This window comes from Atractosteus spatula, chromosome 2, assembly GCF_055471065.1.
Source record: "Atractosteus spatula isolate fAtrSpa1 chromosome 2, fAtrSpa1.hap1, whole genome shotgun sequence".
In the NCBI taxonomy this organism is placed as follows: Eukaryota; Metazoa; Chordata; class Actinopteri; order Semionotiformes; family Lepisosteidae; genus Atractosteus; species Atractosteus spatula.
The window spans coordinates 73,625,157-73,649,266 of record NC_142707.1 but is presented as its reverse complement, the minus strand read 5'-3'; the positions used below and the strand labels follow the sequence as shown (position 1 = coordinate 73,649,266).

Sequence of the window (24,110 nt, the reverse complement as noted above, 5' to 3'; positions counted from 1 at the left end):
AAATGCCCCACTTGAATGAATAAGGTATTTTGAATTGACTTGAATTAAACCGGTTTGATCTATTTTGTTCTCCCAATGGTGACAGTATACACGTTTGTCCATTTATGTTGTTGATCTAATTTAACTTTAAACATGTTGTGATATTTAGAAATACCCGAAAATTCAATACTTTGTCCATAATATTTACTATTTTAGTAATTTTTAAAAGAAATGCTTATTTGTTAAAGGAGAACTCATGTCGTGAGCAGGATTGGAACCCCAGCTTCCAGAATGTGAGTTCTGCTTAGCTATAGCTGAAAAGGGCAGGCAAAATGTTTCCAAAGTAATCACGAGTGAATGAGTCAAATAGATGCAGATGTTTGCAAAGAAAGTGGACTACGGTAAGATTTTGAGCTATATAAATATATTATATTTAGATCCGTAAATTAATGTCGTCATTAATTTCTTTAGATACACGATTCCATATTATATTCCCTACTAAGCAGATTCTAAAAAGTACATAGTGTTTTACTGTGATTACAAGCTGGCACTTTTCAGAGTTTGGAAGGTGGTGCCACTTGCTGTCCATCCCATTGCACTGCTGACACCAATGTAGCAACTCGGGGGTTTGTGCGGGAAATTTGGATGCACAGGCACCTCTTTATTTTGGACATCTGTCCGCCAACAAGAGCAACAGACACCATAACATTTCTTGAACAAAGGTTTGAATACAGAAGGGCAGCAATGGGAACAGGCACGCAAGGTTAGGGTTGATACAGGTCTTGGGAGAAACAGGGCTAAAAAACAACACAACTACAGCCGTGCTTACTATCTCTCTACACAACTATTTACATGACTCAGTCCATCACCCTGCGGCACATTCTTTCCCCCGGTGTGTAGCCACTAAGGCGTCCTGCAAGGGCACCACAATATTATAATTCTAAAATATGTACATACAATTTTGTTTAAAGTTTAAAATCATGTTGTAAACTGGTAGAACTCTTTTTTATTCTCACCATTGATAGTGTTCATATTTGCTAACTCATTCATGTTCATTCATGATATTAATTTATTATTAATAAAATTTGAGTGATTTAAGTTTAAGTTCAAGTTTATTGTCATTATACTCATATACAGGTATATGGTATAGTGAAATGCTATTTAGCTAGCTCTCAGACGATAAGTAGTACAAAAAAACAACAATACAATTGTATAATAACAGAAAGACAGAGACAACAAGCAGTGTGCAAAAACAACAACAGACAGTGTGCAAAAACAACCACAGGCAATGTGCAAAACAACAAAAAGGTAACAGGTAATGTGCAAAACAACATCAGATGTGCAAAAACATGCATCAACAGAATGAAATAAAAGTATAGAAATTATGGGGAGTGAGCTTTTTGATATGTAAGGTAGAGGTAGATTTCAATGTGTGTTTGAGTTTTTGGTAAGAAAGAAGGCACTGTGAGGTTCAGATCATAGGTGAGAGAGGCTGTTTAGTAGTTTGATAGTGCGGGGGTAAAAACTGTCTCTGAGTGTGGTAGTCCGGGCCCTAATGCTCCGGTACTGTTTTCCAGATGGTAGGGGGTCATACAGTCTATAGCTGGGGTTTGTGGGGTCTTTGATGATGCTTAGAGCTTTCCTCAAGCACTGTCTGTCATAAATGTCCTCGATGGATGAGAGGGCAACCCCAGTGATGGACTGGGCAGTTTTCACCACCCGCTGTAGGAGCTTTGCAGTCAGCAATACTGCAGTTGCCATACCACACTGTGATGCAACCTGTCAGTGTGCTTTCTGTAGTGCATCTGTAAAAGTTAGTGAGGATCTGGGGACATATCTTAGCCTTCTTCAACCGTCTTAGGAAGTATAGGCACTGTTGCGCTTTCTTGATCAGACAGGTGGCGTTGAGAGACCATGTGAGATCCTTGATGATATGGACGCCAAGGAATTTGAAGTTACTGACCCTTTCCACTTCAGTCCCGTTGATGTGGATAGGAGCATGTCCGTTTTGCAGTTTCCTGAAATCAACGATCAGCTCTTTGGTTTTGCTGACATTGAGGGTGAGGTTGTTGTCTTCACACCACGTTGTAAGGAGATTGACCTCCTCCCTGTAGGCCCTCTCATCATTGTCTGTGATCAGACCTTCAACTGTGGTGTCATCTGCAAACTTGATGATGGAGTTGGTGTTGTGTTTGGCCTTACAGTCATGGGTATAGAGGGAGTAGAGTAATGGACTAGGCACACACCCCTGGGGGACCCCAGTGTTCAGAGTTAGTGTGTCGGAGGTGTGGTTTCCAAGCCTGACAGCCTGATGTCTACCTGTCAGAAAGTCCCGAATCCAGTTGCAGAGGGTGGTGTTGAGACCCAGTGCACTGAGTTTCTTGACTAGTTTCTCTGGAATGATAGTGTTAAAAACTGAGCTGAAGTCGATGAATAGTAGCCTTGCGTATGTGTTCTTTTTGTCCAGATGTGATAGGGCAGTGTGTATGGCAATGAAGATTGCGTCATCTGTGGATCTGTTGGGCTGGTAGGCAAACTGGTATGGGTCCAGTGTGTTTGGAATGGTGTCCTTAATGTGCTTCATGACCAGCCTCTCGAAGCACTTCACGATGGCAGGTGTTAGTGCCACCAGTTGGTAGTCATTAAGACATGTCACTGTGGTTTTCTTTGGTATTGGGATGATGGTGGTTGTCTTGAAGCAGGTGGGGACTACGACTTGGGCCAGAGACATGTTGAAAATGTTTGTGAATGCACCCTCCAGCTGATTGGCGCAGGCTCTGAGGACGCAACTGGGTATGCCGTCAGGTCCTGCAGCCTTGCGTGTGTTCACTTTTAGCAGAGATCTCCTCACCTCATCTGCAGACAGTGAGATTTAACATATTGTGATACAAAAATAATATAGCTCACGTAGGTAGCTGTGTCAGCATGCGTAGGCTGCAAAGAAACAAGTAAAGGATTTATTTCATGCTGAAAAGAGAAGAAAAGAAACAGTTTCAGCTCCACGATTATATGATTCTATATTAATATTCCATATTAAGTTGATTTAAAGAAGTACTACAACAGATTCAATGATGCTGATGTTTTCAATAAGATCTAAAGCACCTCAAGTACCACCTTTCGATCTTCTTTGGCCAGTGAAGATTCTTTAGGCAGTGTACAGCAGTGTGGAGAAGTCATTTTGATGCCGTAATGAGTTTTGTGGCACAATCTGGGTGGCTGCATCTGTGCATAATGACTTGTAGTATAAAATAATTTGAGCATTCTAAATTCGATGCAATCAAAAAACAACTTTCATGTTAATGTTTTAAAGGTTCTAAAATATCAAGGATAGAAAAAATCAGTTCCCTTTTTAGCATTTTTAAGAGCCATAGTAGAGGTTCTGATTCATTTTTTAATAGAAATTTATGTGAAATGCGGATTAAGTCAGGTAATTTAAAAATCACACAAGAATGAAGTACATTACATTAATACCAAAATACATTTACTAGAGACATTTCAGTCACAAGGGCCACCTATGAGTATATACTGTATTTGCTGTGCTTCTGTTCTTTTCACAAGAGGAAAATGAATCTAGATCTAAAATTTGAAAAAGAAAAATGTCATACTTTCTGTAAGAGGCTGTTTTTCAAACTTTTAGATTTAATTAAATGCTAAATATTATTTTTCTTCAGAAAGACTTAATTAGCATTTTCAAGGTTTAGTAAACAAGATATATCTGTTCTCCAAGCTCCATTAAGGCTCTGAATCTGTCAATTCACAGATTTCTCACCAATGAAGAGTCATCAGCTCCTCCTTACAGCAGGAGTAGGAGGGGGCAGAGACCTATTAATGTACACAAGATCAGGAGTAAAAATCAAACTCCTTGAACTCTGAGATATTCCTAAATACCTTGATTGTTTTGTAATCCTTCCTATGCCTTTTTGCTTTGTGTATTGAATACATTTATGGATAAAATTAACAAAAAGGCAAAATGTTTTCTGTCTACAATTTGTTATGGATTTAACTTTCAATAGATTTTTTCAGTCCAATGGAAATCGCTAATTCAGAAGAACCTCAGGCTGTGCAGTATTGTTTTCCTTCGAGCAATGCGTCTTGTCTAAAAGAAATGCGATCTAAAGCAGCTTATGCTGCTCTGTACGCATTCCTGGTAATTAAGGTTACCCTAACTGTGTGTGGAAACCTGGTTGTGATTATCTCCGTCTCTCATTTCAAGCAGCTGCACACACCAACTAACCTCATTCTGCTCTCTCTGGCTGTGGCAGACTTTCTAGTAGGACTGATTGTGTTGCCTTTAAGTATGACAGCTTTAATAGAAACTTGTTGGTACTTTGGAGATATGCTGTGTTCTGTTTATAAGTTTTTTGACTCTGTTCTTATATCAATTTCTGTCAGTAATCTGGTTTTAATAGCCATTGACCGCTATTTTGCTGTTTGTGACCCATTACTTTATTCTACTAGGATAACAGTTAATGTCATGCATTTATTAATACTATTTAGCTGGCTGTTATCACCATCTTACATGTTGGCTTTTCTTTATCTAAATGGAAATTTTGATGGTGCAGAAAAGCTAAATTCCTGTCTTGGAGAGTGTTCATTTGTAGTTACTGACATCTGGGGAATAATTAATCTGATAATTACTGTCATTTTTCCTTGTTTTATAATGATAGCCCTGTATGTTAAAATTTTTTTTGTAGCTAAACGACATGCAAAAATAATCAGTTCATCAGTACGAAGAAAGCACATAAAAGGAAACTCAAGTGAAATTTCCAAATGTTCAGAAAGAAAAGCTGCCAAAAAGTTAGGAATTGTAGTGCTTGCCTTTCTTCTTTGTTGGATTCCATGTTACATCTGGATACTCATTGCAGGAAGTGTTAACGTATCTACGACTGCAGCTTTTTTCTCCCCAGTTGTTATAATTTATTTGAACTCCTGTGTCAATCCAATTCTCTATGCCTTACTTTATCCTTGGTTTCAGAAGTCATTGAAACTCATATTCACATTTAAAATATGTTGTGCAGCATCTTCCTTTATAAATCTGTTTCAAGACAAGCATTAAATTGTTTTGTATGTTGGATAGCTTTATATTATTTCTAATATATTTCATTGATAATAATTTAGCCAAATCAAAATCCAAATTTGTTTCACTACTTATATCTAGTGACCTGTGATGGACTGGCATTCAATCCAGAGTGTATCTTGGATGCTAGAATTGAGCCTGTTGCTTGCTGAGTTAGGCTCCGGCTCCCCTGCAGCCTTCTCCAGTATAATTATAGAACCCACCCGAACAGCTAACTAATACAATGTAGACATGAAACAGTATTTCTGTGACAGTAAAATGTAGGTCTCTTAGATGCCTTGTTTTTTAAATAGCTTTACATTTTACAGTATGTATGTATGTGTGTAACATTGTGTGTTATTTAGACTGTATTATTGTTAACACTTTTCTAGTTTCCCTTTGATTTATTGCTCTTTCACCTCTAATTACGCTAAGTGCTTAGGTATACAGTATCTTTGACATATTGGGTATTATTTGTGGAGGGGTTAATTACATATTTTAATTATTTTTTAACAGACTGGCATGGTGGCACAGTGGTTAGCATTGCTGCCTAGCAGCACTGGGCCCTGGGTTCAGTTAGTGCTACAGTTTCCTCCCCAGTCCAAAAACATGCTGGTAGGTTAATTCCTCTCTAAATGTGGTCCTGGTGTGTGTTTGTGACTGTGTGGTCTCTGTGATGGACTGGCATTCTGTCAAGGATATATCCTACTTTCTGGGATAAGCTCTGGGCCACCATGACCCTGAACTTAATAAGCTTTTATTTTACCCAAATCTACTTTTCAGTTTTCTTAACCACTCTATTTGTAACATTATTCAATCAGAAATAAATGACAGCGGCAAGAATAGCACACTTTCCATACAAAATAAATTTAAAGACTTCAATATCTAATTAAAGAGTAAAAGTAAACCAGTGGGTTATCTTAAGGATTATCCTTAAATAATGTAACACTAAGTATATTCAACAACAATTTATCTAGAAGAATGAAAAAAAGTGTGAGCTGGCTATGCTCTCGGAACGTGATGGCAGAGCCAGCCTCGGGCAGTCTGACCAGAACTGAGAGAGCCCAATATTAAAGAATGATTAAAGGAACCCAACAATGTTCTTACAGTTCCTAGAGTTTATCACGTACCAAACCTAGCAGCCTTGGCTTTACACCATATATGGCTTGGAATTGTACTGAAACTGTTCTGGGTGGGTTTACTGTTTGTGATTTTGTATAAAAAAGCATCCTTTTTTATCAATCTCCTTTGGTTGGACACAACAGTAGGATTACATAATTAAACGCTTATACCTAAATGTCTGGTGAAATAGCTTAGCTTGCAATAATGTTTTTATTGGAATTACAGAACCACAACTAACAAACAGTGATGAAGAACACAACTGTTGCCCTAAATACAGGAGATTGTGTCACATCTGAGTGCTTGTGTTTGTCATTAGCGTCATCTCTCCAGGTGCATCAGTTGCTCCACTGCTATGTCTGCAACTGCTCTTACTATTGGACTGAAGACGAGCTGTTATGGATTCACCTAGTTTTTCAGCTGATTGTGTGATAAGTGCACCTAGGTCTGAACACTGTTCAGTTAAACTTGGTATACTATGATGTACTGTATATAATGTGTCGATGTTAGCACTGGTGTACCTAAACCACCAACTATGAGCTCTGGTATTCTGGTATTTGAGGGCCTTGTCAAAAATCTCCTCCCCATACCCAGCTAGCATTTGAAAGAGTCGTGATTAGCATTCTCATTGGCATCACTACCCACACAATAACCTCTACACTCGACCATTGTAAGAATCACTGGGCTTGTACAAGAAAAACTATATAAATTGGTTTGTAAAAACGAATCAGAAATAAAAGATCAATAAACGGGATCACTAATTTGTCCATTGAAATACATGACCAAAAATAATAAATGGTCATCTGCAACTTCAAACTGTGAATGAGCTGGCTTCAATCTAGAGCTGGATTTCCATTAACTGCATAAATCAATAACAAAAAATAAAAAAGCTCCAAACATGCACATCACCTGATCCTTCAGCATCGTTCACCAGTTCCCTCCTCCATATTCACAAAGCATGGAATGAGAATCTCACAATATTGACATAATCAAATATCACAATCTCAATAACAGGTCAGTTAATGTGGGTAATAATCATACAAACATGTGATAATGGAAGTGCTCTTCTATTAACCAGAAAAGCATGGGATTGATATCCTTAAAAGACCACTCTCACCAGCCAACAAGAGTAAAAAACATTGTAACCGGGCATGAAGGTGCAACATCCTGACTAATACAGGCCAGGCAGGTCAGGGTGGGAACCAGAGATCACAAATCAGGATGGAGAAACATGGAACAGGCACACATGCACAACATGTACATAAACCCGTTCTTCCTCTCAAGTCCCAGGACTTAATGTCCAAGATATCTCCCATCTATCCCATCATGCACTCACCAAGTTCCCCTTCACTGCCTGATGAGGGAACTATAATACCAAAACTCTCCAGTGTAATTATAGAACCCACCCAAACAGGTAACTAATACAATGTGGACATGAAACCGTCAAAATCAGGAAACAGAATTTGATTAATATTCATAAACAAATAACCTTATAACCTGGTTATAAAGTTACTCCAGACAGGCTCTGAATAGAAGCAGTCCATTGCTTTTCCAACCTTATATAAATGATCTATAGTCTGCTATAGTTGGTAAACATCAAATTAGCAGATGATAAAAATAGGAGTACTATATCATCACAAACTGTAGAAGAAGGGCATAATATGACTAAAGATTAAAATTTCAGAATTCAAGACAAGGCAAACACCTGGCAAATGAAGTTAACAAAAAGAAGTGCACTATGTGAAGACAAAAAATCCATAAACTTTGAACTTAAAATATACTGCAGATCAAAATAAATCACTCAACTGTTGGAAATAGGAAAACCAATGTACCTCACATAGTATTATTTTTTTCTATCAAAATAAACTTTATTTCAAAGAAAATACTTCACAATCAGTACACATTCTAACAGGTTTTCAAACTATCATCAAATAAAAAAACTTTCTGAATGAGAAGATTGTCTATTATCAATCAGTGCAAGTGGATGATGGGGCTGTATTTGTGCAATGAAAGAGTCTCTACAAGCCCTACCACTTGCTTTTGTCCATGTCATTTCCCTGTCCCGGCTCTGAAACTGAGAAGCAGGAGCTATGGGATCAGGGATTTCCACTTTAGTATCTGTACAGGGCCCAAAGTCCCTTGCTGTGGAGAATCCCCATGTGGCAACGTTGTGCTTCATTCTCCCTCTGAGGTCCGCAAGGATTCTCTCCTCCAGCTCCCTCGCTCCCCACTCTGTGTTGTGCTGGATGAGAGTGTTCCTCACGTTCCACAGTCCTGCAAGTACTGTGTCCCTTTGTCTGATCTGGTAGGTGCTAGCCCCAGTAGGATGCCCTGATAGCTTGGCACTGTTCTCACTCCCAGGAGTTGCATGGTGTTGTCCATTTTGCCCCACACCGCTGTGGCGAAGGGGCAGCTCCAGAACACGTGCTCCTGCATCTCCTCGGTGAAGCATGTATCCTGGGTGCAATGCGGATTCCTGGTGATCAAGTGTCTGTAAAGGACCACTCTGATTGCCAGTCTCTTGTGCACAGCCATCCAGTTAAGGTCCTTTAGTTTGTTGCCTAGTGCTTTTGGCTGCTTCCTTTCCCATGCTTCTCTGGGAACCTTCAGCTTTTCTCCGGTGACCGGTTACCCCAAATTGTACAGGGCTCTTTGGTTGGTGCACAGCTCTGACTGTCTTGTGGGCACAGCTCTGACTCCACTTGACAGTGTGAGTGTAGGTCTCATGTCTCTTTTCAGCTTTTGGTCCTGTGTTTGTCCACTGGGCCAGGTGCCTCATCAGGATGGAGAACCACAGCCTGAAAAAAGTACTGGTACTTGTGGCTGATGGGCCACAAACTACAAACTTGAAGACCATCTCTTGCAGTGCTCGTTTGAGTCTGGCCGGCAACAGGTACACCAGGTAGCTAGATAAACCAAAGCCGGCAGGATGTCTGCTTTCAACACCATCATTTTCTCCATGAGGGACAGCGACCGTGTCTTCCACAGACCCAGCTTCGTGTTCACCTTGGTGATTCTCTCAGTCCAGTTGATGGTCTCAGTGTCTTGGCTCTGGAACAAAACCCCCAATATTTTGAGGGGCTCTGTGTCTCACCACCTCTGTTAATGGCTCTGTGAAAAGAACATAGAGAAGATATGACAGAGAATACCCTTGTCGTACTCCAGACTCCTGGGGAATCAAATCCCCCAGGTGTCTATTTATGTTGACTCTACTGCCCATTTCAGAGTACGGTATCTTAATCCAGTGGCTGAATCTCTCTACGAAACTGAAGCATTCCAGTACTCTGAACAGAAAGCTGTGATTTACTCTGTCGAAGATTTTCTCCTGGTCAAGGCTCACCACCATCATAGCACCATCGAGGGATTTTCTGGTGATAATGTGGGGCTAGGCGGTTCTCAGTCTGCTGGCCAGTACCTTGGACAGGATCTTGACGGTCATGCAGAGCATCGTTATTGACCTCCAGTTCTTGAAGTCTGTGGTGTCACATGATAGATGATGAGATGGTGAGTCAGGTGTAGTGTCCTTGAACAGACTGGTACTTTTATTAGATCCACAGTACAAGCTTGCAGTGACTCCTGATTTGTGAATATCACTAGAAATTCTCCCATGCTTTTTTTCTATTTTCTAGAAAATAAACTTTATCGAAAAGGTCCAATGTGTATTCCATCTGCACACGGACCAGTGAAAACAGTCCATGGATGCTGAATTTGCCAGCTCTGAGAGGGACCTGCAGGACGTCACCAATGCCAGGCAACATAGGGACTTGTGACTTAGGCATCCAGTGTGATTTATGGGAATTGGAGTCCCTGAGACAGTGCAGCGCCTGTGAGATTGCTGAGACGTCTCATATACTAAACTGAAAAGAACACTTATTTTATTAAAATTCATCTGTCGAGCTTGCCTAGCAGTCATTTGTTGAAAATTAGTTTTATGTTCCATTACTAATCAAAGTGGCATCATAAAGAAAATAAACATCGTTGCAGTATTGCTGGCTTTACAGCATAAAGAGCTTTTGGTTTGTGCTTCCTCAGGCATTAGGGATAATGAAAGGATATATTAATGGGGATACCCCCCATTATCCCCCACTGTGAGGAGGAACAATGCAACCTCTAAGGCACAAAACACATCCATCCAACGATTTGGTGAAGCCAAATAATGATAAAAATTATAACTATAGAAACTACTAAGAAGAACAAAGGGCTGCAAAACACATATACATTTTACAAAAATAATATAGTAGCTTCAAAAATTAATATTTAAAATAAAATACACATAAAATCTACAATTGTGGTTCCTGTGTAAGGATATCTTTAAATACCCTTATGCTCTCCAAGCATCCTAGAGATTTTTGGTCTGGAGGGTCATTCATGTTATTGTTTAATTTGTTATTAATATTATTGTAATATTTAACATACTGTGATATATAGAATTAACAAAATGTCAATATGGTGTATTTATTTATTATATTTTATTATTATAGAAAGAGTCTTTACTATTCCATTATGCCCAAGGAACAATGTGTCAAAAGTACAACTTTGAACACACCCAGACCTCTAAATCACCAATGCGTCACTCTTATTTGTATTTCATTTTGAACAACAACAACAACAACAACAACAACAATGACAGCAAGAGTTCAAGGGACATTTTGTTCAAATGAGCACATTAAAACATTTCCAAAATAAGCACAGCAAGTGACTGAGTTAAAGAATTTCATGCAGAAAATGTTAAAGAGCTGAATCCAGGCATGGAAAAGGCTGGTTCTGGCAGGAAAATGAGTCACAGGGAAGGTCAGAGCTAATTCAGGAATCAGACGTTTGGGCTTAGAAGTCACGAACAGGGTTTCTTCTAAATTTCATTCGAAAGAACCAAGAGATTTGATGACAGAAAAGAGCGTATCACTCTCTGGGATCTCAAATGACAGAGTGTCTTCCCCGTGGCAGGTGTTTTATAGACGGTCAGGCTTAATTAGATGAGGAGCCATCTTGATAGAATGAGGGGCGAATCGGAACACAACCCGCGGGTGTAACAATTTGAGCACCATCAGGAATGTGTTCATGTGTGGAAGAACTGCGGTCCCCCGTAGCTGGGGATGTGAGCTGCTGCCTACCTGAGAATGACAAATATTAATTATTTTACTTTGTTACTTAAATAAAAGTAGTTTAATGGATTGTATAGTGAAATTAAATATGTATTACAAATTGCTTCATGATTCCAGTATTCAATTAAATTTAATTTTAATTTTAATTGTAATTGTAAAGAAGTAAAAAATGGTTAAATGGTGCAGGGTCTGGCATGAGTAAAGTTCACTATTTGTACAGCTGTTGACAGGACATCTTTGAGGTTCTGGAAGAAATTAAGAAGTCACAATATCACAATGTAGGAAACAGTGCGTCACAATGACTTGTGGAGGTTCTCTCTTCATCAGGAAGGAAAATCCAGAGTTCATTCTCAGCAAAGATGCTTCATTGGAACATACTCTGCCTGGGTACTGTAAATAAACCCTTTTACTTTTTCAAGAATGTCTTAAGCCTTCGTGGTTGTTGGAGAAGGCTAGCTAAAGTGAAAGTTTTCTTTCATGGTACCAGTGTCCACATACTCTACCAAATAGAAACAAGCAACTGACTGCACTGTGACACACTGGTAGTGAGACTGAGAAGTGTCCTTTAAATTACAGATACAATTTTTGATCCTTGGAAGAGCAAACACTTCTAGCTTCAAAGCAGAGAGAATGTTTGCTGAGGTCTGGGGGATCTCTACAGCAAAAACAATTTTAAAGTTTACCTTGGTATAACTAGCTAGGGTGTGGGTTATTGTCAAGTAGCAGTACAGAAACACACAATATAAGATCACATTTAGAGCACAGAGAAACAACAAGAAGATGACAGGAATAGAGAGAAGAGAGAGCAGAGGAGGTAAGAGGAGTGGGAACTTGAAGCTTGCACCAGGCAAGACCCCCTACTTCATGATCATCCAAACAAAACCTAACTTGGAGCTACTGTAAGTATTTGAAACCTGTTAGAGAGAGCGTGCTATCCTGTATTTTTCAGGAACTTGGGCTTCCAGGGTAAAAGATACCTAGGTTAGAAACATCCTTCCTGCTTGTGGGTGCATTTCTAGAGTAGGGAGATAAACTCTCATTTATTTTTGTTGTGTCCGGGGTGCAAAGAGAGAGCAGGCTATATTGCATTTAGTTAGAAGGGTGCTTATCTCTCATGTGGCATCTGTAGGCATTAGAAGTTATGTTAAAAAATAATGCTTAGTAGCAGTCTGTTTTGTTGTGTGTAGTGTAGTTTGGGTCAAGTCAAGTGTAATAAATATTTGTTTTAGCAAGTGTGCATGAATTATTATTCCTCTCACCAAAGCTGTGCCAGAGGACAAAGAATTCACATGCTTCTGATTATACCAGCTGCTCGAGTATGTTCTGGAGAAATCACTTACAAGTTGGAGAGTTATGAATAATTATTTTACTCACTGACTAAACCGCTCGGTCAATTTCTGCTTTTCACCATTTTCATAACCCCCCATTTGTAACAGTAGTTTCTTTTGTGAGCTGTTTCAGAATATTCAAAGTCATGTTTGGAATTCAAAAATGACATGCAGGCGCCCCAGGTTAAGAACTCATTCCTTTATCGGTTTTCAGAGGTTTTACTGGAAGTGCTGTGTAGGAGAGCTGGCATCAGTTGGCCCAGAGATGCATTCCTCACTGAATTACTTACCACCTTAAAGGATCAACTAGTTTACAAATGTCATTGTTGTGTGGCAGGTAGATGCTACTCCAACTGATTTCAATTGTTCTACATTTCTTAGACATTGTCCATCTGTATCAGATAATGAAAGAGACTAAGCTTAAATTAGAAATTTGTGTTGCTAATTTAAAAGCATAATTTAAAACAACATAGAAACAGCATTTCTTGATATATTAATTACCATACTCTATTAATACTGTAACGAAGGTATGAGGATCCTATGCAGACAAAGGAGAGGGAAGATAGTGAAACAGGCGTACAATCCAAAACGTCAGGCGAGTTCGTGGTCGAAAGGCAAAAGGAAGTTCAGTAGCCAGGAGAAATATTGCAAGAGGGGTTCAAACAAAAGCGAGGTAAGAGCTCTCTAGAAGTGGAATCAATACGGAGCAGCGAGAAGCGAGTAAAGATGGTTTAAATAGCGCTGCGTGCCGCACGGTAGAGCATGTGCTGATGGATTAACACGTGCTGCTGTGTTTGTTATTATTAACCCGCTGCTGGCACTGGTTAGCTCTTTTGTGGGTTGATCTTTGCTGGCTGGCGATCGTGACAAATACAAGCTCCAAACATTTAGCTTGTTCTTCCATTTTGCTCTTCTTGGCTGCTGTCATCTTAATTATGATAACAGAACTATGTGTGTGACCTGTGATGGACTGACCCTGTACTGGATAAAGTGATTAGATTGTTACATTTTAGTTTCTTTCAGTGAAACACTTTATTTTGGTGTGAAGTAAAAATGCTCAGTATTGATATCATCAGACAGCATTGTGCTCTTTAATGTAGTTATGAGTTTTATTCTCTCATTGTACAAGATTTACTAGCTTAATTAACAAATTTTGCATAGTAAGAAAATGTGTTTAGTTCGTGTTATATTTATTGCTCATGTGTACTATATTGATCACATGCATTTTCTTTCTCCATATAACAGTTTCATAGTACGTTCAGACATAACAGCTTGCATAAAAAGCAGTGCTGGTGAATTCTAATTGTTGTCACACATACTTTGCCATTCATGGTGCCAACTTTGCCATTTGTTGCACAAAGTTTGGTTTTGGAACATTCATGAAACTTGTGTATGTATTTTAATAGAAATAAGTGTTTTGTTTTGTTTTTGCCAACAAGCAAGCCTTTTTGTTTTCCATTTTCCAAAAACATCAGTAACAGGAGTTTATCTCATATGTGCAAGCTAGCAACGTTTTTAAATTTAGTAATACTTGCACAAAAACATAACACAAAAATAAAACATGTTTTGTTATTTTTCTTTTCCATTTTCCACACATTATGTCCCATGAAAGTCTTTAATAGAAGTTTATCTCACACGTCCAACCTAGCTAAATTTTCAAAGCAATATTAGCAATATTAGCAGTAGTATGAAGATGCAGACATAGCAATAGCAATTATTAGCAATAGTATGAAGATGCAGGCATCTGGGATGCTTCGGTGTTTCTTATCGATTTTTATTTTGACATATCATTATGTTATATTATAACTGCATAATGCACCAGGGAGATTTCATTTAGGATATTGTGTGACATTTTTATTACAGAGTTATAGAAAAGCAATCAGATCAAACCAGCAATATGATAATCACAAATACCAATACCTTCATTAGTATATTCCACTCAAATAACTCAAATAAACTCAGGAGCTATGATTTTACATTTTTCAGATTATATTACATGAATGTCAGCAACAAGAACTACAGTATGTCATACGTTCAAACTATGAACATGTTCAATGTTAGAAATCACAGTAGTATTGGGAGATCAGGAGCTTTATATGATCCCTTCTTCTTGAGGTTTTCTTTCATCTCACTAAAGTTCTTTTACATTTCCTTCTTGTTTGTACTCTTTTTCTGTTTATTCTCAGCTTGTTCTGAGGATGTGAGCTCCTTTCCAGGCTCCTCACATAACCCAGGACAACAGGTGTCATCAGCACAGAAGAGTCATCAACACTTCTAGTGGCAGGGGCCAGGCAACTGTTGATATAAATGGCATACAAACATCAAAACAGTTCCAGACACTAGTGAAAGGCACTTGTATTAAGGTTTCTAATTCTTGTCGAATGAAGCCGTTTGTTGTATTGTAATATTTTAAGTGTGGGTAAAAAATCGGTCAAAATTTTTAACTTTTACAATTCAATGGAAGTAATGGAATTTCAAGCTGCTGTGCAGTATTGTTTTCAGGTTGACAACTCATCCTGTACTAAGGAAGTGCGATCTACAGCTATCTATGTGGTGATGTATAGTTTTGTAGCAGTGTTTGTTATCTTGACAGTGTGTGGAAACCTGATGGTGATCATCTCTATCTCTCATTTCAAGCAGCTCCACACACCAACTAACTTCCTCCTGCTCTCTCTGGCTGTGGCAGACTTTCTAACAGGAGTAACTGTGTTGCCCTTCTGCTTAATTCTATTAATAGAGACCTGTTGGTATTTTGGGAAAATGCTCTGCATGCTTTACAACACAATTGGCTGTATCACAGTTTCTGTTTCAGTTTATAATGTTGTCTGTATCGCTATTGACTGGTATTTTGCTGTGTGTGTCCCTTCCACCAAAGTAACAGTAAATTTAACATGGTTGCTCATACTGTTTGTCTGGCTGTTTGCAGTACTATATAGTTTGGCACTATTTTACTTTAATGGAAATATTAGTGGATCAGAAAAAACTAATATTTGTTTAGGAGAGTGCAGTATAGTTATCCATGAAACCTGGGGTATAGCTGATATAATTATTGAATTTATTCTGCCCTGCTCTGTGATAGTATTATTGTATGGAAAAGTTTTTGTTGTAGCTAGAAGGCATGCAAAAGTCATTGGTATAGTTAAGGAACAAACACATTCTTGTAAAAAAAAGACAAGTAAAATGTCTACAAAATCTGAAAGAAAAGCTGCCATAACGTTAGGGATTTTAGTTGTTGTGTTTCTCATGTGCTTAATGCCATATTTTGTGTCCAGTTTTGTTAATGGTGATGAAATTCTATCTTCTTCATCTTCTTCAGTAATTAAAAATGTTCTAAATTGGTTGATATTTTTTAATTCTTCCCTTAATCCTATTATTTATGCTTTCTTTTATCCCTGGTTTCAAAAGTCTGCAAAACTGATTATAACACTTAGAATTTCTAAAACAGCATCATCTCTGATCAACTTATTTCCTGAACATTTATACTGTAAGTATACAGTATACTGTTACTGTCAATACTTTGAACTTTATAATTATAAAGGGCATGAGTTTAATTGTATTTTATTACATGTACACAGAATTTGAAGAATGCAAAGGTTAAATGTATAATTTTTGTCTTTTACCTTTTTCCTGTACTTGAGCAAGAATACCAAACATTTCTATGTAAGTACTGTGATGTAAAATCTGACTGATGCAAGATTAATTATTTCATATTAAAAAGTACATTACATTTTACATTTTTAGTAAAACCTTTACAATTGTGTACAAAATGAATCTTTTTTTACATACATTGTAACAGGTACAGACACAACTTCAGGAATTTAAATGGTTTCAAATAATAGTTTTGTGTCCATTTTGAATTACTTTATTACTGACTTTATATTCAGTAAACTTCAGAGCTGTATTTCCTTTAGATTTGGAATAATCCAGAATTTTGTATAATCTAAAAACAGAATAAAATTCCTTAACAGCCCAAAATGTGAAACCTGCATCCTAACTGACATTTACAGTAGTTAAAACAGATCCTTCACACCATTGCTAAAGACTCTTCTCCAGGTCAGCGATTCATTTTAGAAAACAATCACAGTGACACCTGCTTCACCAACAGTTTTCAAAACTCAAAAGCATATGCAATTGCTTATATACACCCTTTTACATCACACATCAGTTAATTTTTTAAAGGCTATTTAATTTAACAGGTGTTTTTACAATTAGTTATCTTTCTAGCCTGTAAGGCATTATATATGATTTCTGAGTACTGGGCTAGCAGTCTGGCTTTTTCTGTGTGGTTCAAAACACAGGCCTATGAGTCACCCTGTTGTGAAAATAGGGTAACTTCTGTTGTATGCTGTGTTGTGTAATAATTACTTTGTGTTATTTTTAATAAATATTGATTTATCCTAGTTTTCCTTTCATGTATTACTCTTTCAGCAGAGCTGTGCCAGAGAAGAAAGAACTCAGGTGCCACTAACTGTACCAGCCACCCATTATATTCGTTGACAACTGAGGGTTTTAATTATTTACTATATTTTATTGATTAGCCTGCTCTGTGTTTAAACAGTATGTTCATAATTAACGTCTTAATGACTGCATCTGAGAATGGACTGTTTCACAATATGCAAATACTGAAACAATCCAGAATATCATGAATTGGCTCCATGTTCGACAACTGCAAAAAAACTGAAGCTCCCAACATCTGTGTCTTATAGTCTCCAGAAATGACTCATCTGGACTGGGACCCTAGCTGAGACTCACTTGTCAATCATTAAAAGATTGACCAGAAGCTGTGAGCTCTGGGTCACCTGGATGTTACATTATATGACTGATTTAAATTATGAGACTCACAATAATAATAATAATAATACTCTACAAACCTGCTTTTGCTGTCCTTGGCTGTGGAAGACGTTTTAGTAGGAGTGACTGTGCTGCCTTTAACTGTAAATGGAATGAGCGATAACAATGTGCACTGCTACAGTCATTGAATCGTATGGTCTTCAAAAAAGTAAAATATTTGATTCATTTTCTGAGGTGCAGTGATTCTCTAGGCTCCTCACAAAACTCCAGTGCATTAACATGTCCTACAAACCAATGAAAATTGATCATGATGTTCTAAGAGCAGTAGGGGTCGTTAACTCCCAGATATAAAATAATGAGCAATAACAAATATGTTTCCTTTAATATATTCAAATTTGATGCTCCTCATGTTTTTTGCATTGAATACTTCAAATAATAAAAATAACCCTTTACCTTCTGATGAAGGAAGGATAGATGCCATTTTTTAAACACAAATCTTTTAATAATTTTTATGCATTACTGAGGAAAGGTATTGTAGTTACATCATATTGTTGTTATATTATGATGTATTTTTTTTATTTTGAACATCCTAAGAAGCCTAATTGCACATTCATTTAAACTGTCATTACTAAGTGACATTTCATATCCACTGCTAATTAATATTTTCTTCTGAAATATTGTGTTGTACTGGTTTCTTAAGTTGTGGTTAATGTAAAACTTACATAAACTGCTGCTGACATAAAATATATCATCAGCAGACTTAAAATCAGTGTAATGAGTGATAACAATGTGCACTGCTACAGTCATTAAATCTTATGCTTTTCAAAAAAGTAAAATATCATTTTCAGAAAATATTTAACTGTTGTTTTCAAACTCAGATCATTTTCTGAGGTGCAGTGATTCTCTAGGCTCCTCACAAAACTCCAGTGCATTAACATGTCCTACAAACCAATGAAAAATGATCTAGATGTACTAAGAGCGGGGAGGGGGCATTAACCCCCAGATATAAAATAATGAGCAATAACAAACATCTCATTCTGTTTCACATCAAGTCAAACATATAGAAATGATATGATACTTATTACTTTAGTTATATTACTTTATTTTATGCAGTGCACACATCTGCTTATGGAAAATCATTTATTTCATTTCAGCACATTTGAATTGTAGAAATCTCTTCCTTAATTTGCATGTGTACTTAAATTTCAGCAATGGAAAACCCTGATTCAGAAGAACCTCAGTCTGCATATTATTGTTTTCCATCTAACAACGCATCTTGTCATAAAGAAATCCGATCTACAGCAGCCTATGCTGCTCTGTACACAGGAATGGGAGCGGCTGTTGTGCTCACAGTGTGTGGGAATCTGTTGGTGATCATTTCCATCTCTCACTTCAAGCAGCTCCACACACCAACAAACCTGCTTCTGCTGTCCCTGGCTGTTGCAGACTTTCTAGTAGGAGCGTTTATGTTACCTTTAACTGTGACAGCACTGATAGAAAGCTGTTGGTACTTTGGGGACTTGCTATGTTTTGTTTACTTGTTATTTGCCTCCATTCTTATTTCGGTTTCTCTCAGTAATCTGGTTTTAATAGCCATTGACCGTTATTTTGCTGTATGTGAACCTTTGCTTTACTCTACTAAAATAACAGTAAATTTGATTCAAATATTGATTCTACTCACCTGGTTCTTATCACCATCTTATACATTGGCTTTTGGTTATTTTAATGGAAATTTTGATAATGCTGATGCATTTAATGCTTGTCTTGGAGAGTGTTTAGTTATAGTAAGTGAATCATGGGGAGTCATTGATATAATAATTAATTTTGTTTTTCCTTGCTCTACTATAATTACACTGTACATAAAAATATTTACAGTTGCAAGAAGGCATGCAAGATTTATCAATATTTTTACAGAGAAAAATGTAGAAAAATATAAAATGTCAAAACAATCAGAAAGGAAAGCTGCAAAAACATTAGGAATTGTAGTTTTTTCCTTTCTTTTTTGCTGGGTGCCATATTACATCTGGACACTCGTTGAAGGAAATGTTAACATATCCATAACAGCATTTCAGTTTTCACCTATTGTAATAATTTATCTTAACTCTTGTATCAATCCAATTATTTATGCCTTGTTTTATCCTTGGTTTCAGAAGTCTGTAAAGCTCATTTTAACATTCAAAGTATGTTACACAGATTCTTCTTTCATAAATCTCTTTCCGAACAATATTTAACTGTTTAATTTACATAATCTAACACAATAGAAAGATATTTAAACTTTTATATCAGTTTTTAAATATATTTCGATGACCAGATAAAAAATCAGTAAAATGTTCTGAAATGATCAAATCACAGCATAATATAGGGTGTCAAAGTATCACATTTGAACTTTTTGTAAAGTTGAATTTTGAATATGTAAAGTATAAATTTCAGAGTGAATGTAACATAAATGTGTGTATGGAATTTTCTTACATTATTTTAAATAAATGTCCTATTATAAATCTAATACTGTACAAAACTGTATTAGATGTAAAAAATGATCTTGTGATTGATTTCAGATTATTTCAGCATATGTATATTGTCAGGTTTTGATAAGATGAGGCTGCAATAATGCAGTCTAAATAAATGCTTAATACTTTCAATTGCAAAGCTTATCTGTGTTTCTGATGATAATTTATTTTTCTGATATATTCTTAATTTATATACTGTTTATAGTAAAAATATTAAAATAAAAATATATGAGAAGCCTCTCGTTTTGGGGGGAAATATTTAATGGCATACAAACACAGTAATATTGTAAAGGGTAAATATTTAAAGGAAAAGTCACCAACTATGTTCCCAGAAAGCCCCAATTCAGTTAGTCATACAGGTCACCCTAAACTATCTGCTGCTTTAAATTAGGAGTGCTTGTTTTAGCAACCAACTCATTCAGAAAATAATGTTTCAATACAGGAACACTATTTTTGGAGGGCTGAAAAGCCATGTGTTTAGATAGATAGATACTTTATTGATCCCGTGAGGGAAATTGCAGTGCAACAGCAGCTTAACACACACAACACAGCCACAGTGTAACGAATTATATAATAATAGTACAATACATACAATACAATACAAGAGTTACTCACAGTCCGGACGCACAAAAACAAACTAGAACAGAACAGTACACAGAAAATCGTATCACACTCATATCACACATATGAATATAAATATAGATGTAACTATAGATATAAATATAAATGTATTGCACAGGTCCCTGGCATATATTGCACAAAAAGTGGTTGTAAACGGGAAAAAGAAAAAGAAAAAGAAAGAGAACAGATGTAGCAGTAGATGTGTAGATGCGTTTAGTCCAGAAACAGGTCACTGTCGATGTTGCCTCTGCCAAGACGCAAGGTGGATGCGTTGTACAGTCTTATGGCAGACGGCAAGAATGACCTCCTGTAGCGCTCCCTGTCGCACCGTGGATGAATCAGTCTATTGCTGAACGTGCTCTTCATTCCTGCAAGCCTGTCATAGAGGGGATGGGAGAAGTTGTCCATGATGGCCTCTAGTTTGGACATCATTCTCCTCTCAGCCACTACCTCCAAGGAGTCCAGGTCAAACCCAATGGCAGAGCTTGCTCTCCTGATGAGCTTGTTCAGCCTTTTGGAATCTACTGCTCTAATCTCAGAGCCCCAGCACACCACTGCGTAGAAAATGGCACTCGCTACCACCGACTGATAGAACATGTGTAGCATCTTACTACACACATTGAAGGACCTGAGCCTCCTCAAGAAGTAGAGTCGGCTCTGTCCCTTCTTATAGATGGCCTCGATGTTCTTAGACCATTCCAGTCTATCGTCGATGTGCACTCCCAGGTACTTGTACGAGTCCACCATCTCCACGCCACTCCCATGGATGTAGACAGGAGTAGGTTTGACCTTTTTCCTCCTGAAATCTACTACCAGTTCCTTTATCTTTGTAACATTCAGTTCCAAGTGGTTCACCCCACACCACTCCACAAAGCTGCTGACCAGTCCTCTGTACTCCTCCTCCTGCTCACCCTTGATACATCCCACAATTGCAGAGTCATCTGAGAACTTCTGCAGGTGGCATGACTTTGAGTTGTACTTAAAGTCCGAAGTATAGAGGGTGAAGAGGAATGGAGAAAGAACTGTCCCTTGAGGTGCCCCTGTGTTACTCACTACCTGTTCAGACACACAGTTCTGAAGTCTCACAGACTGTGGTCTGCCTGTCAGGTAGTCAGTGATCCACGAGGTCGTGGAGGCATCGACTTGCATCTCCTCCAGCTTCCTCCTTAGAAGTAAGGGCTGGATGGTATTGAAGGCACTGGAGAAGTCGAAAAACATGATCCTTACAGTGTTGCCAGCCTTTAGGAGGGGAGATAAGGAAGAGGTCAAGCGTGTACAGAGGGAGCTAAAGCAGAAGTTAAGACAGAGCAAGGACGCATACAGGAAGAAGATAGAGGACAAGCTGCAAAGGAATAGGGTGAGAGATGTATGGAGCAGCATGAGAGAGATCACTGGCTTCAAACAGGCTGGGGGTGCAACAGAAGGGAACCTGGAGATGGCCAACGAGTTGAACCAGTTCTTTAACAGGTTTGATTCTGGGTCCTCTGTGGCGCAACACCCATCCCCCCACAGCCACACGCTCCCTAACCCTTCACAGCTGCGACTGCCCAATACCTCCTCCATCCCCCCACAAACATGGCCACCTACAGCCACAACCCCCGACGGCTACTCACCCACCCATCCCCCACAGCTGCCACTCTCCACCATTAACACCTGCAGCACTGAAAGCACTATGAGCACCATCCCCCAGGCAAGGCTGACCATCACAGCTGACCAGGTGAAGAAGGAGCTGAAGAGGCTGCACGAGGGTAAGGCCACAGGACCAGATAACATCTGCCCCAGAGTTCTGAGGGCCTGTGCTGATCAGCTGAGCGGAGTGCTCCAGCGACTGTTCAACCTGAGCCTGCGCTTGGAAAGAGTCCCGGTGATCTGGAAGACATCATGCCTGGTCCCGGTACCAAAGAAAGGGCGCTCCTCTGTCCTCAACGACTACAGACCAGTTGCACTGACTTCTCACATCATGAAGACACTGGAGAGGCTGGTCTTATCCCACCTGAGACCCCTGGTCAGCTCATCACTGGACACCTGGACACTGGACATGAGTTTAACAACTCATTGTTGTTAAATTGTTCCTGCATTTAGAAATTTCTGATTTAAGGGATATGATTAACAACCTGCCGGATTAGGGCTTTACATGACACCAGATTAAGAAATGTTGCCTGTTTTTAATATTTTACATGTGTTTTCTCATCAGCACAGTTTTTATACAGAACTGGCTGGGAGGAGCATATAAAAATACTTGACATCATATTCGTGTTTCAAAACCTGCATTTAGCTTGTAAGAATCTTTATTAAATTACAATAAATTATGTACACATAAAAAATCAATTTGGGAAGCAAAAAATGTGTAGAACAATTGCAAGTCTTTTGGGCCTAAATTTACATTTAGTACAAAAAAAATGAATTTACACATTCTACTCCTTCAGTCAAAAACAACAAAAAAGGTAATATAAATATATAAAATATATAAAAAGGTAATATACCAAAATCAAGAGTAGCTCCTTTTAGAGTGCTGGTTGTAATTGGAATTGAGACCCCTTGGTCTTTCATTAGATCCACATGGAAACTCTCTGTCACGGTCATCATCCCTCCTCTAGAGGGTGCTCCCACCTTTCTTGTATTATTTACTTTCATTACACACACTTGTCCCTTGTCTCCGTGGTTTCGGGCTCAGCATTGGAAGACGGACGTCCGGAAGCCCACCTACCAGGAGTGGCCCGAGGGCATAGGTTTCAGCACGGCATCCTGACTTCTGACTTCTGGATCTAGGGCTCGCCTATCACCTTTATCCTTTTAATCCTCCATGTTCCTGGTTCCCGTTCCCTCTCCCCTGGTTTTTAATTGTTCGTCTCGGATGGATCTCCTGGCTTTTTAGTCTGTGAACTGTGACCCAGCAACAGTATTGGACCTCCTTTGGACTCATTCGCTTGTGCTCCCTCCATACAATGGATTAGTTCAGTTACCATCTGTCATCCCAACCTACCTCGCTGTGCCTTCCCTAACATCATTCCCTAGACGGTTCCGGATGATAATGTCTCACATAGGGTCTTTACCAACGCATGGACACTCTCCATGTTTGTATTGGCTTTTGTCACTTGATTCCGTTTCTTCCATCCTTCCAAAAGCACCAGTTTGGTAAATCATTGTCCCTGTGCTTGTTTGTGTGTTTTGTGAGGGACTGATATTCTGTCCAGGACACATACCCGAGAAGTACCTGGTATAGGCTCTTAACAGTTTTAAAAACCCATATGAATACCAGAGAAACAACTTATATTCTGTAAAAACATGGAAGTACTTTTCCATCATATCCTATCTCAGCAAGAAAGGGGTGCAAGACAGGATACACTGTCCTGAAATAACAAATTTGAGTGCAAAGCCCTCTTTTCTACTTTGTAGTATGAGGCCAGGTGTAAACATACAGTACCTCAAAGGTGTTGCTGGAATCTTCAAGCTCTTCGCATTTTAGTTCTTTTTCAGGAACACGATGGTTACTAAATCTTCAGGAAATAAAAAGCAAATGATTTTCAGGTCACTTCAGGAAACCTGTGTATCTTAACACAGAACTTGATGAGTGACATCAATCGACAAGCAGTTTTCCCATGCTTCA

General features: G+C 38.4%; 3 protein-coding genes across 3 annotated transcripts; all 3 read left to right on the top strand.

Annotated features, from left to right (window-relative positions):
• The first annotated feature begins 4,006 nt into the window (after positions 1–4,006).
• LOC148840246 (trace amine-associated receptor 13c-like) lies at positions 4,007–5,035 on the top strand. The gene has a single exon (XM_088936901.1). The coding sequence runs from the start codon at positions 4,007–4,009 to the stop codon at positions 5,033–5,035; it is 1,029 nt and encodes a 342-aa protein (XP_088793027.1).
• A 10,006-nt stretch (positions 5,036–15,041) lies between these two features.
• LOC148840245 (trace amine-associated receptor 13c-like) lies at positions 15,042–16,890 on the top strand. The gene is made up of 2 exons (XM_088936890.1): positions 15,042–16,068; positions 16,883–16,890. The coding sequence occupies exons 1-2, from the start codon at positions 15,042–15,044 to the stop codon at positions 16,888–16,890; spliced, it is 1,035 nt and encodes a 344-aa protein (XP_088793016.1).
• Positions 16,891–18,586: 1,696 nt separating this feature from the next.
• Positions 18,587–19,606, top strand: LOC148840244 (trace amine-associated receptor 13c-like). Its single transcript, XM_088936881.1, has one exon. It carries the CDS (start codon positions 18,587–18,589, stop codon positions 19,604–19,606), a length of 1,020 nt encoding a protein of 339 aa, XP_088793007.1.
• The last annotated feature ends 4,504 nt before the right edge of the window (positions 19,607–24,110 follow it).

Bases quoted from the DNA above. Each gene is read 5' to 3' on its own strand.
- LOC148840244 (XM_088936881.1), top strand. From the start codon at position 18,587: ATGGAAAACCCTGATTCAGAAGAACCTCAGTCTGCATATTATTGTTTT.
- LOC148840246 (XM_088936901.1), top strand. From the start codon at position 4,007: ATGGAAATCGCTAATTCAGAAGAACCTCAGGCTGTGCAGTATTGTTTT.
- LOC148840245 (XM_088936890.1), top strand. From the start codon at position 15,042: ATGGAAGTAATGGAATTTCAAGCTGCTGTGCAGTATTGTTTTCAGGTT.